General features: G+C 31.2%; 1 protein-coding gene across 1 annotated transcript in view; it reads left to right on the top strand.

Moving 5' to 3' along the window:
- The window catches only part of Smp_168650 (calponin homolog, putative), a gene marked incomplete at both ends in the record, with an annotated part of 75,532 nt that overhangs the window by 14,177 nt on the left and 47,582 nt on the right, over window positions 1-13,773 (top strand). The window contains 5 exons of the mRNA XM_018790948.1: window positions 355-444; window positions 1,966-2,043; window positions 3,798-3,953; window positions 10,012-10,184; window positions 13,291-13,406. Of these exons, the coding sequence (XP_018645826.1) occupies window positions 355-444; window positions 1,966-2,043; window positions 3,798-3,953; window positions 10,012-10,184; window positions 13,291-13,406 (613 nt within the window). The remainder of the gene's footprint in view (window positions 1-354; window positions 445-1,965; window positions 2,044-3,797; window positions 3,954-10,011; window positions 10,185-13,290; window positions 13,407-13,773) is intronic.

Raw genomic sequence — 13,773 nt, 5'->3', positions numbered from 1 at the left:
CCAATTATTTTGTGACCCAGGTTTTTTCACAATACACTGTTTAGTTTTCAGTTATTCAATTATTATAATGATTGAAACGAACTGTCTCATATTTGTGTGATACATTTCACTGAGGTAAACCGATTTTCTCACTCTACCTGATGCGTAAGTTTCGTGGGATATTTGCCACAAATTTTTGGCTATATCATAGTTTATTGCGTGCTTGATTGCTTGTCGTTTGTTTTTTTTTCTCTATGGCTATTTGTCTATCTATTTCTAGATTGATTTTAATTCTTCAGCTAAAAATGATTCATAAAAAGATTATATCTACCTATTGCATTTCCCTACTCTTCTCTCCATTTCTTTCTCTATCAGCGTAATTGTTGGGTTCAAGATTTATTTTTGGATTTACGTAATGGATACTTACTAGTACGTTTATTGGAGTGTTTAACAAATGAAGTATTGGTAAGTTGAATATGATAAATCAAGTACTCTTTAATTTAATTAGTACACAGGTTACTATCCCCCGCCATAGCTTCTTTGTTACACCAAGGATTACAATATTTTCCAGTTTATTGTTCGTATTCTAATTTAAAGTTTAGATGATAAAACACTCAACGATTAAGTCATTGTTCTACATACTTTGTTCTGAGTTGTACTGTTTAACTGTGAATATTTACCCAGTTCATTCAAATTGGAATTCAGTAAAAGACGTGTATCTCGTTAGTAAGATGCTTGTTTTAAATTCTGTAAAAAATTTAAGTTACACAAAAGCGATTTATTGTTCAAAATCCAGTCTATACGGGTCAGTCAAAGGGTGACTCAAATGTAACGTTTCTGGCCATGATACTAATTTCTGTATACTTGACAAATATGGTTTTGAATTATGCAGGTAGTCTCTACGACTAGTCCTTCCTGTCAATATTCTCCAACTATTCTTCTGCATTCCAAGCTATTGATCTCAATCAATACTTTTCTGGTGTCTAACATATGGCATATGAGTTAAAACCATGTGATAATTCGTGCATCACTAAAGTAATAACATACATAAGTTTTTAGCTAACCATGGTTTCTCTCTACATTTAAAAAGAATTTAAACTATTAAATTTGCAGATCAGCAAATTTTAGATACTGGTTGTTTAATTAACCTAATGACTAGATTAAATTCTACAATCTTTTTTTATAACAAGATATTTATTAAGGTCTAAACACTTACAAATTTAAATATATTCGGTATATGGCTTACATTGAAATTCAAGGTACACGTTTGATCGTATTAACAAAACATGTGAGTTGGATGTACTTGTATCCTAGTGTTGTTGTTTACACTGAAACTCGCTTCAACCAACGTGTTATACACTAAGCTACTGAATTCAAATAATTCTTAACTTTTTCAACAGATACGGATGCATTACTAAGGGTATATGTTTTCGCGTTGTTGATATTTACGACCACAATTAATCAGTCTCAGTTGTAGGATGTCCACTCCGAGATGGTTACTTTAATCATAGCTTTTGTACTCACGAGTTCTAATACATTTGATCAATTACAATTCTCATTATTATAACATTATAAAAGCACAAAAGTCCTACTCATATTAGATTATTATTATTGGATTACTTTTTTATATAACACAATATAATTCAAAAATTGCTTAATTCATAAGCTTGTATGTGAATATTTTATTACATTCAATAAAAATCAAACTGAAGTAACGATCATTCCAATGTAACTGATTTTATATTGTAACTCATGAATTTTCTTTAGGATACTGTTAAACGGTCTTATAGCACATTAAGTAGTATGTAGCCTTTTTTTACTTACAACTATACTTATCTATTGTTAAGTGATAATTTTCACTACAACAAAAAGAAACGATAACGGAAGTATTTCAACAATGAATGGACTTTCTGGTTTATATTAATGTTTCTTCAACTATATAGTTGTTTTTTACTGATTAGTTTATTGATTATTTTTATCTCATAGGGACTTGAATACATTGAAAGTCGTGTCCATTGGATACAAAATATTCAACGTGTATTGGATTTTCTTCGATATCGTGGGGTAATTTTTTGTTCTATTTTAAATTTGCCCGTAAATTCCTTCTTTCTTTATTTCTGATTTTTTTCTTTCATTGTCAAATTAACAAAATGAGGAATACAAAAATCAATATAAATGATATCAACGGGAATGGAATACTAAACGTATGAAATATAATTTGTAGAGAAGTGATATGTAAGCGTAATGAAAGTTATAGGATAATATTTAATTTCACTATTTAGGAGAGGATGAAGAATGAGGTACTGTTTTGACGTTAATCACTAATCTTCAGCCCAGGAGAGCCAATTGTAAATTAGGAAGTCGGTTCTGCACTAGTTTAGTAATCCTCAGAAAGGTACACATAAGATATTCGGGTTTCTTTTCTATTTATTAATCAATTAATCGTATTGAGATGATCGGATTGGAATGTATTGTGATTGAACTTTATAATTCACAGTATTAATAACTCAAAATTCTTGTCAACCTGACACATCGTAAACTGGTTGGAATACTGCGTTCAATGTCTGTCGGCCTTTAGATCTGGTTTAAAAATATCACGAACTTAGTTATGAGCTGTCTTAAATCCCACTTTCCATTAATTTGCAAAAATTTCGTGTAGAATAGGATTTGCGTCATATTTACATTACGTGCTTGAAACATATTGTAATATATATATATAAGCCTTGAATGCATTGGATGTAAGAATCATGTAAATGACCTAAGTTACTGAATAGAATTATAAACTATTTTATCAAGTAGAATAGTTGAGACTCATTTATATTTATTCTTTGATTGTAACTATGTTACAAATCGTTTAAAGTTTTGATAAACGGTCTATTTTTCTTTTAGCTAGAAGTACAACATATTCTTAATCCATAAATGTTAACTTATATTTGTGACAAGACTTGCACCACTAAGGGGTAGTTTATAAGTTCAATCCTTATTAATCCACTTACGTTAGTTTAGGGAACTGAGCAATAGTATCTTTAACCCTAACATAAATTATATTTGTTCTAACCTGAGTTTATAAATCTGTACCTGATAAACAAGTTATACTAATATTATGAATTGCATATATAATAGGAAATGATTGAGTCAATACAACAGTATTGACAGTATTTACCGATTATCTTGTAAATATTGTAAACCTTATTTTTAAAGACTACTACTTTTTCATCATTTGTTTTCCCTTATTTATCTGTGTTTTTTCGGTTTTCCCACATATGTTGTCCCTTTTTTACCCTTAACTTACCTTCATTTATCTATTTTTTCCATAATATATATATATATATGTATATGCTCTATAAGTGAGAAGTCTTATAAATGTTTGATTTTTATTCAGTCTTTTGATTAGTGCGATCAACGTCAGAGCAGAGCCTAGCACTAACGTGGATTATCTCAAATCTCCATACGATGAGATGAAAATAATAGGATAAATTATCTTAGTCAACGGAAATCAACAACCTAATCAACTGATCTCCCATCTTTGCCTAGTAGTACCCTGCATCTGACTTCCACATTGTTTACTAGGTTGTTCAGGAAAGTGCGAACGGTGCTTTGAATACACCGATTTTCAAGAAAATGTAACCTATGTATATAGTTTACTTTCAAAGAATATGTTTTGTGCTTAATTTTCTAGACAAATTCTCTCAATTTTATATTATAAGCTTCTTTTAATATTTCATTATTATTTTGAAATTAACACCTCTTTGTATTCATTTTGTTTATGAATTTTTATGCCTTATTTTCTCCCATCTAATTATTTTTTAAAATAATAGATTCGCATAGTGAATATTCGTGCAGATGAAATTGTCGATGGTAATCCCAAGTTAACATTAGGTCTTATTTGGATAATAATTTTACATTTTCAAGTAAGTTTACTCTCAACTCCTATTCATTATTGTAATAAACTGTTCAACTTTTGTTCATTTTGTGTATGATACATGATATTTTTAGGGTTTCATGGAAATTAATTTACTTTGCAGGTTTTATTCATTATGGATTGGTTTCAATTAAGTTGTCATCTGAAACCAGAGTGTATAAGACAAGCTTTTGGCCCTGGTACTGAGCGTCTCGGCAGTGGAAACCCATCATGTCTCCGGAAACCTACCTCAAGACATTTAGGTCTCACAGTGATTGCTTAATTATTAGAACCACCTGCGTGACGTTCAGTTAGAGCCTAATAAATCCCCAATCGTATATTTATCGTCCTTTGTCTCACTAACAAATAGTGTGTTGGTTTAAATTTTTGGTGTTTCAACCATCATAACAATAATTTATTTGTTACCTGTGATGTATTGTAGTAAATATTAATGGACTAATTCAAACATTCGACTAATTCGAGTTTATTATTCTATGGATAGTAAGAGCATGAGTGCTATAATTTTACTCACTTTAAGATAAGTTCGTGAGGTGCTAGTACGAAGTCGTGATTGTTCGAATTCAAACACATTGGGAGTAAAATGGTGCTTGCCAGTGGCAATAAATGATTTTGTCACCATGACATCTTGTTCTATTATATATATATAATATCACATTAAATCCTATGAAATATGGTTTAAAAAGATGACATGGTTTTTGACAATAAATATAAAATACTAACATTTATAATATATTTCTGATCGATAAGAAACTATTATATATATTCAGATTAATGCGTATGAGTGTGTGTTGACTCTGAACTGGTACAAATATACTTGATACGGTTTTCAAGGCCAAAAAGAATGAATACTCCAGACAGAGAAGAAAACAGAAATATACTTATTGCAGGAATTAAAACTTTGTATGCCTAGTAGCAAATTATTGGATATTATGTCTACCACACAAGTGAAAGTAATAAAGACAGAATCATATTCTGTTCGATAATAATCTACTTGATATTGAATACATCCTTTCTTAATATCTAATCTTAGGAACGGAGCAAAACCCTTAATCGAGTCTTTGTATATTATCTCCACGCTTCGTTCCTATTACTTATTTATCAAACACACACACACGTTTTTTCTCTATCTCTGTATGAAACACGGCAAATTACAACTGAAATACTGTCGTAACAGGTTTTTGTTGTTGATGGAAATCGAAGTTTTATTACGACGTAATACGGTTCAAAAATCAATTATTTACTTTTATCAGATTTGATAATAACAAATATTTAAATGTCTATCAATTTTCGTGCATACTGTAGTCGTTTTGTTTACGAAAACTTTAAAGAGAGTAGTCTGCTTTCAACTGACTGAGTTGTTTAATATTTTTTGTTTTAAATTAATTAGACATAAACAGCGCTTTTCATCAGACATATGTAGACTAATGAGTATGATGTTTCCTCGATACAGAGTTAAACTACTTGAGAGTAGTTTTTTTGTGATTTGAAGAAATGGTTTTCTTATTCAATCAGTTAACATTTTATTCGAGAATTTAGTTTTATTGTTGCTTTTCCAGTAGGTTTTAAAGTTTAGATGTAAATTTCTTGTTTCAGACCTGTGTAATAAGCTATCATCTACAATTGAGTTTAGGATCTTTTTATACTAGTGCCACTTTCTATCTCTATTTTTCCCAATTTTTGACTTTCCTTTGTAAATGAGTCTTGTTACACATTACCTCTACTTTCATCTTTTTAGTTCTCTGTTTTTCAATTTTGATGTGAAATTTCGGACTTTTAGTCGATAAGTATGCCTGTCAGGACTTAGGTTTTATGTGACTGGGGTATAACCGTAACTCTAGCACAAGTGTTTAGTACAAATTGATATATCTATTATGTGGACGGTGTATACTAAGCTTCTAGATTCCCCGAACAATCATAGACTTGAGCCCCGAATAGGAGAGCAGAGGTGTGAAGCAGGATTAGTAGCTTTACTTCGAGGTTATTTCGTGTGTAGAAAACGACCTTGTTCGTAGGTTTTACGTGTTTTCTTGACCTTTGAGATGCTTTTGGAAATACAGTAAATTTAGTAACAACATAATTAGTTATCCAATTAGGTTGCAATTCGTTAACCTTAGTTTTTCTAAATGTCTCTGTTCGATTCTGGTCAAACGAGATTATTTCAGTCTTTTCCTGACTTCTGGATGCTCTCGGTAAACTCTCAGGGTTCCCAGTACAAATAACTGGGGTGCAGTGTACTTTAGAGTCGAAATGTAAGATTTTATTGTGATTACAAGTATTTTTTGCTTTCTTCCATATAAATTATTGTCATTGTTAGTTTATTTAGGGATTAACTAAAGGCCTACTTAATCTCGCTTGTTTCATTGAGGATTGTTCTGAATTCATTCGTATTTTTACTCATTCACTCTCTTTGTAACATACCCCTCTACTACTAAGCTGGCTCAACGTTTGAGTTTGCAACCAGTGTTGACATACTCAAACCTGAAAAACTAACTTTTTAATCTCCTTTCGATATTTGAAATTTTTATTAATTGCATTTATGCCCTTATAGCTAAGACTCGAACATAAAATATAAACTTATATCTAGCTTCCAAGATGCTAATCCAAAATCTAGGTTTTGTCTTTTTCTCATCTTTAAGTGATGAGTTCGCTTGAAGATAAAAATAGAAAAAGACTCGACAGTAAATCTCTAGATGATGGTATTCTATATAATAGAGATACGTGAGTTTCGAAGCCTGAATAATACAAGTTACTTGGTGTTCTGATTAGTGAATGAAGGGAGATGGATGTAACTTTTCATAGGCTATCAACTGTTAGTTTATCCAGTAACCGTAATTTCAAACTCAGTGTTAATAATAGTAGGAAGAATTCATAACAGAATACATACAGGAATAATATCTCTTTCACACTTCTTCACACACCTTGTTCAACATACCCTTAAGCTTGGATTGATGTTAGTGTTCTCAACTATCATGTTTCGAGTTTGAACCCATTGACTTACATCTTCAATGGTTGATTTTCAAAATCACGATGAAAATTTTATAAATGTTCATGAGTTTTCCACATGTATTGCCGTTTGTTGAAGTGGACATAAAACTTTGGTTTTCTTTTATCTTCTCGACTGTTGAGCCCCAGGTAGAGAGTCATTCGTTTATATACCATAAACTCTGTTGTACGATATTTTGTACCAACGATTGCGTTGAATGGTGTAGCTTGAAACTTGATCATATGGAAGTCAAATGAGTAAAGCTGTTCATAATTCTTAATGACGCATTATTCTGATGATATGTTATCACATTGTCGAAAGTCTTATAATGTCGTTTGGGTCGATCTACTCACATGCACATTCTTAGAAATTTAACAGTCATTAGGTGTCTACTGGTAACTAAGATAGTCTTTTATCGATCTAGTGTAATTTGCATCATTTCTGAATTTGTCTTAGTTTATATTGTTATTACTCTATTCATCAGTACATTACATCTTATAAAATAACATGGTCTTGGTGTGGTCAATAAGATGATAAAGTTTAATTCAACTTCTTTTTGTGGATATAATTACTATAATCCTACTTAATACCGATATAACTTGAATATTTATTTATAATTCTTACTTAATAAATGGGTATAAGCATGGGCGTTGACTTCTTTTTTTATGTATATCATGATTTTATGGCAGGAAGATAGGTTAATGTTTTAATAAAGACAAAATATTAGCCCTATAGCAATGTGAATAGGATTAACAGAGGGGGTGGGCGAGGTGGAAGGAACATAGTTCAGCTGTCAGCTACGCATACATATGGATGCGAAGACCAAACCGACGGAAAGACAATATGGTATAAGATTATTTTTATTATTCATATTATGGTTGACAATATTCATAATGGTTTTAATATTTGAAAATTACCATTACTATTGGTGGTTTATACGTATGTCTGTGTGTATGCATAAATATGATCATAATTGTAATTCACTACTTTTGATTTCGTGGACGATCTACTGTAAATGATCTGTGAGGAAATGTCGATTGTGTTCGTTGTTAGTGTGAAGTAAATTTTCACCTTACAGAAACGTACACACATAAAAAGTTAACTATATCATATGGTCTGTTTGTAACTTGTGTATGTATGTGTGTATGCACGCAATTGTAATTCCATTACGTGTACTATTTTCCGATCTTATATGGATTATCTTGGATATATTTCATGTATATCGGTTTTATTACTCTCTCTACATGTTTCCTTCTGGATTATGATTTCTTGGGTTAAAACAGTTGGTGATTTACTTGGTAGGATTAATTTACCTGTTGTTGTCAGCTTTTTTTACCTTCTAAATTGGTAAATACATTCACATTATCTTCTCTACGTTTTTTTTTAAAAATATGTGCTAATTGTTTATCATTCATCATATGTAGAAAAGTCTATGTTATATGTGTATCGAAGTTGGTTTTCTATGTTTGCAATGTAATCAAATTACTTTTGAAAAACCAACATAACTGGTACTACTACTACACTCTCCACAAGTCTCTGTATTGATAATTGGAACTGTTATGTAAATAAATCATTTCACTGGTTATTACGTAATATTGTTTGTACCTTTGGAATTTCAGTTGATTAGTCACTGTCTTTGTACAATTAAAGTCGACGGTTACACTATCATTTTAATTAGTCTAGAATAATCACAGAACAAAAAACGCTTATAATATTCTAGATAGTTGCATAATGCTACTCATATACTTTAGTGAATTTAAAACTAATGACATCCTACCATACAGCAATAAATAAATAGTGATAAACGTCGTTTGTTTGACTTTCCTATATAAATAGAAAATACACCAAGTTAATAAACTTAATAGGAATCTACTTGAATTTTTGGAAAATACTCCTATAACTTAAACGATTTAATTGTTTTACGCTTCGATTATTTTTATGTGTTTCTACTACTTTATGATCTAGAAGTTGAATCCAGTACTATTTTGACTAATCCATGAGTTTGATAAAAAAGAAAGGGTAACGTGTAATTGAAGTCTAGCTAACTCTTTAAGTATGAACAATTCATTTGCATTGTATATCTTGTTCTAAGGAATATATATACTAATATCTTAGCTATAATTATTGTGAAATAGTAGAGAGGGACTATTTACTTGTTCCATTTGCAGCTAGTTAGATTCACTAGTCAATTTAAGCCTTCAAATGAGCATTTGAATGCCTAAACTTATGTATATACTGATGAAACTATCAATATATTATTTGTTTCAATGCTAAGTACTTCATTATAAATCGTTAAGCAATTATCTCTATGTATTTATTTCTTCCAACACTGTCATTATTATTATTAGCATACAAAACCAAAAGGTATATTGACTAATTTTTTCCGCTAAAAAGTTAAGTTTATTGATTTTCGTGTTGGCTAAAAAGATGTATGTTTTTTGTATCTTCCTCTCTCACTCTCTCTGTATTCTGTTAGTTGATTTATTGATAGAATCGATATAGATGAATACTTCTTTTCCTTCTACAAAGAAAGATAAAAATGTAGAGGGTATACTTGAAATTAATCACTTTATATCAGTAGTGTATTTTCTCTTACTGGTTTGTTCTCTTTTTAATTTCCATTTGTATTCTCTTCTTAAATAAGAGAATGAGATAATAAAAAATTCAAATACTCAAAGAGTTGGATGATCTTTTTTTAAAAAATTCAGATCCGTACATATTTATTATTCTTGTTGTTAGGTGGATGTAGATGATCCATCCTCAGGATTAGATATGAAACTGTATTCATATACATACCTGTGACTGTAACGATGGGTAGAAAATTGAGGATTAGTTCAACTGGCATCCTGATACACTGCAGTTTTTCACTATTCGGCGACAATATGAACAAGATATCAACACTGAACCTCCAACTATTAGCCTTTAATAAACTAGAAACGACGGATGAAATTAATCCAACTTCAATCGATCTATGATCTTGCCCCACCCTTCTATTTGTTTCATCATCACATTCATCGAGTACATTTTCCTTCATATCATTTTGGCTTTCATTTTTATCTTGTTCTATTTGTTTCTTTTTGCCATTCACTAAAAATATATTTAGTTGGCCGAATTAATTGAAAATCAGACAAAATTACAATCGGATCTTCGAGTTAATTTATCCATGGATAATGCAGCTAAACAAACATTACTTAGTTGGTGTCGAGCAGTCACAGCAAATTATCCAGGTGTATATATAAAAGATTTTACTGAATCATGGAAAGATGGTCGTGCATTCCTTGCTTTGATTCATCGTTATAGGTATGTGTATTTGTCTATAATTATATGTATCTGTACTCTTATATCCAATTTAGTATACTTTATCTTTTGATCAACAAATGACTTGAAGGATTCAGTGGTTATCGGATCGATCATTGTAAACATGTAACTAAATTAGAATGCGCTATTTTTCTAAGAGGCATCTTCTACTATCAAAATACTGAAATAACTAGTAATATTTTTTTGTCTTGTAATTTCTTACTTACAGCTTTTATGTTCCTTATAATTTGTGTTTATGTCAAAGCTATAAATATCCTATTTTTGGGAAAAGTATGACGGAAATTATTAATGACTCTAATAGCTTATAATAGGCTTTTTCAAACTTCCTTTTACAGGTTAGCATTTTAAAGTATTATGTTAGTGATTAACTCTTAGACAGATCACTGTACTATTTTTAAAAGAGATTCTGAAGTCAATTAACAATTATGTTTTTTCTTTAATCGCAATGTGAGTGTTATGAAACATGTCTATATTTTTAAAATGTCTCTGACTACTTTCTGATACGTATTTAACCTTCTTCAAGTTTTATTTTTGATGCTAGACAGATTTAACGACTTCGTTAGTTCAAATCACTTTTAAGCTGTCGTTCGAATACACATTTTTCTTGATATAATAATCTTAATTCTTGTTTTTAACTGCGTTGTTCTTCTCATTTGTTTACTAACAATTTAATTTATACATTTACTGGGAATCTATTCAATGCTAGTCATTCAGTATAATGTCGCTCTGAATTAACTTTGCCATTAGGGTGTCGAATTACATCATACAGATGATTAGCCGTGTCTCCACTAGCTCACTTCAATTTCTACAATTTTTTACTCTGAATAATACGGACTAGACTTTTAGCTGTCTTCTAGATCAAACATCTTGATCATGAATACTGGCTACCATAACTTCTGATTCAGTATTAAGTACAATAGATCTGTGACTGAACGTAGTAAATAAATTTTAATTTTAACCAATAAACAACTATTCAAATTAATGACCAAATAATATACCACTGGTTGATCAGATTGTGATTCTTCATCATCTGAAGTGTTTGAGTTATATACTGAGTAACCTCCACCGTCCTACCTTGATCAAAGTTCTTGACTAGCTTAAGAATACGTCGGGAGAAAGCTAGTGGTGGCTAAACAAAAACATAGGATAAGTCCATGAAGTCATTAAGTGTTGGTCTGAGTCATGTTCGTAGATGTAGACTGCCTGATCGTATTCTTTGCGATTATCGTGACTAATAGTTGGAGACGTTACGTAACATGGCTCAGAATCAGTTCCAATGACGCAACTGTATCCACTCTTTATCTTTGGATTTCTAGTTTCAAAAGTGCATTAAACATTTCTTACTCCACGAAGTCATTCGTTCTAGAATCATATCGTCTATACCTACTCGTTCTAATATCTTTGATACTTTTACAGCTTTGGTACTAATCACATTTTATTGATATAATGTACCAACTTTAATCGATGGTCTGTTGTGCGAAATTCTACGTTGCTTCTTGACTGACTAACTAAAAATACCACTGACTGGTTACTTAGTGACTGATTAGTAACAATGTATGACGACAGCTTATCGTATTGGTCATGAATACTATTACGTGTATAGATAAAGATCTTTCTATGACCACTTATAATCGAGATATCGCGACATCCATCACACCTTAACATAATGCGCGTCAGTCATTCATAGAACCTGTACATATGTCCATCGGTTCAAGTTGTCATATTCCATCAGCACAGAGATATGAAGTTGTCAGGCCGAATCCCAGAATAGTAGAGGTAGTAACAGCATCAATGGTAATAGGAAAGAATAGGAATAGATGATATGACTTGAAACGAAGATAAATTATCAAAGTGAAAAAAAGAGGAATTTAGAACCTCAGAATTTGTAGGGGACAAAGAATGGATTTGTCTGCGCTATCACAAACGATTTTGAGCTGTCATTCTAAGCCTCTTACTATTGGCTAGGATAAGTACACAAACCCTAAATACTAAGTCTACACATATTAACATGGCTCAGTCCAGTTGTCAACGACTTCATGGACTGGTTTCATCTTTTGGTTTGGCCTCCCCTAGCTTTCTTCCGGCCTGCTCCTGCACTAGATAACATCATCCGTTGAGGTAGGCGACGGATGGATATTTGTAACACGTGTCCCAAGCACCTCAGTTGATAAAGATTTACTACCACATCAATCGATCTTCCATCTTTACCGAGTACCGCGTTCTTAATCCAGGCACTCCTTACTCTCTGGCCCTAAAATACATGAGGAATTCTTCAAAGACACCTGTAATCGAATACCAGTGACTTACGAATATGCTTTTTTTTAATGACCATGTTTCACTTGTATAAAGTATTGTGGAGAAAAACTGCTGCTCGATAAAGTCGTCCTTTGGTTGGAAGACAGATATCTCGCCTACGGTGAAAGTGACACAAGTTTTCTGAATCCGTACCGAGATTTCGTCAGTCACCAGACGATCAGTACTAAGGAGACTCTCAAGACAAGTGAAGCGGTCGACACGCTCAGTTACTTCATCCTTTTCACTGATTCAAGCAATGATGCAAGCCAATCCTGAAGTAACATTTTACATTTGGAGGGATAGAACCGCATCATAATGCTCATATACTATTGTGTTACGTAGAAGTTGTATTTTTACAATGCATGATAAAGAAAGTGCAATTTGAAACAGATAATACCGGAATACAAAACTCAGTACGTAGTCAAAGTCATAAGCTGATGTTAATTACATACATAGGTTTTCATTTTTTGTACATTACCTCTTTATTACGAAAAAAAACAATGTTTTCGATTTTATAGAATTCTATTGACTTATTGAAAAGTTTTATATTTATGTCATGGTAACTGTAATTCTATTCAAGACTCAAGTGTTTTTTTTATTCTAATACTTATAATCTGTTTATTAATCAATATTTTTGATCAGTTTAATTTTCTTCTACCTATAATATTATTTTAAAGTATACATATTTGCTAGTTACTATTTTTGTTTTCACTTTAATTGAATCTATAATTTACATGGATAGCGAGCTCTATCATTGTCATAATTTAATATCTTTCTGTTTGTTTTAATTTAGACCGGATTTAATTGATTTTCGTCAAGTTGATCGTCAATCTGCCCGTGAAAATCTTGATTTAACATTTGACTTAGCTGAACGTGAACTTGAAGTTACTCGTTTATTTGATTCAGACGGTAAGAGTTATAATTCCACTTTTTTTAAAGGATGTTTTATTTCTTTACTAATCAGTATCAATCTCACATATAAATAGACTAAAATGATGTACGCTACTAAAGTGATTGTATAACCATAAGTATTTAGTTTTGGCTGTGAGACATTTTGACCAATGATCCCACAATGTATCAGAAAGATGCAGACTATATTGTTTTTTTCTTAAGACAATAAAAAAGGTAGATAGTTTCCTAAACAAATTCATAATGTTTCATTGTGTATTTCATTGTTGTAAATTGTTAAACAAATAACTAGAGTTAGTCTACTTAAAGATCTATTTGTTACGCTTCAAAGTATTGTTAGGAGTTATAAATTTTTTCTTAAAAAAAA

Source organism: Schistosoma mansoni (genome assembly GCF_000237925.1).
Source record: "Schistosoma mansoni, WGS project CABG00000000 data, chromosome W unplaced supercontig 0231, strain Puerto Rico, whole genome shotgun sequence".
Taxonomy (NCBI): Eukaryota; Metazoa; Platyhelminthes; class Trematoda; order Strigeidida; family Schistosomatidae; genus Schistosoma; species Schistosoma mansoni.
The sequence above is the reverse complement of the archived record's forward strand: the minus strand, read 5'-3'. Positions and strand labels throughout refer to the sequence as shown.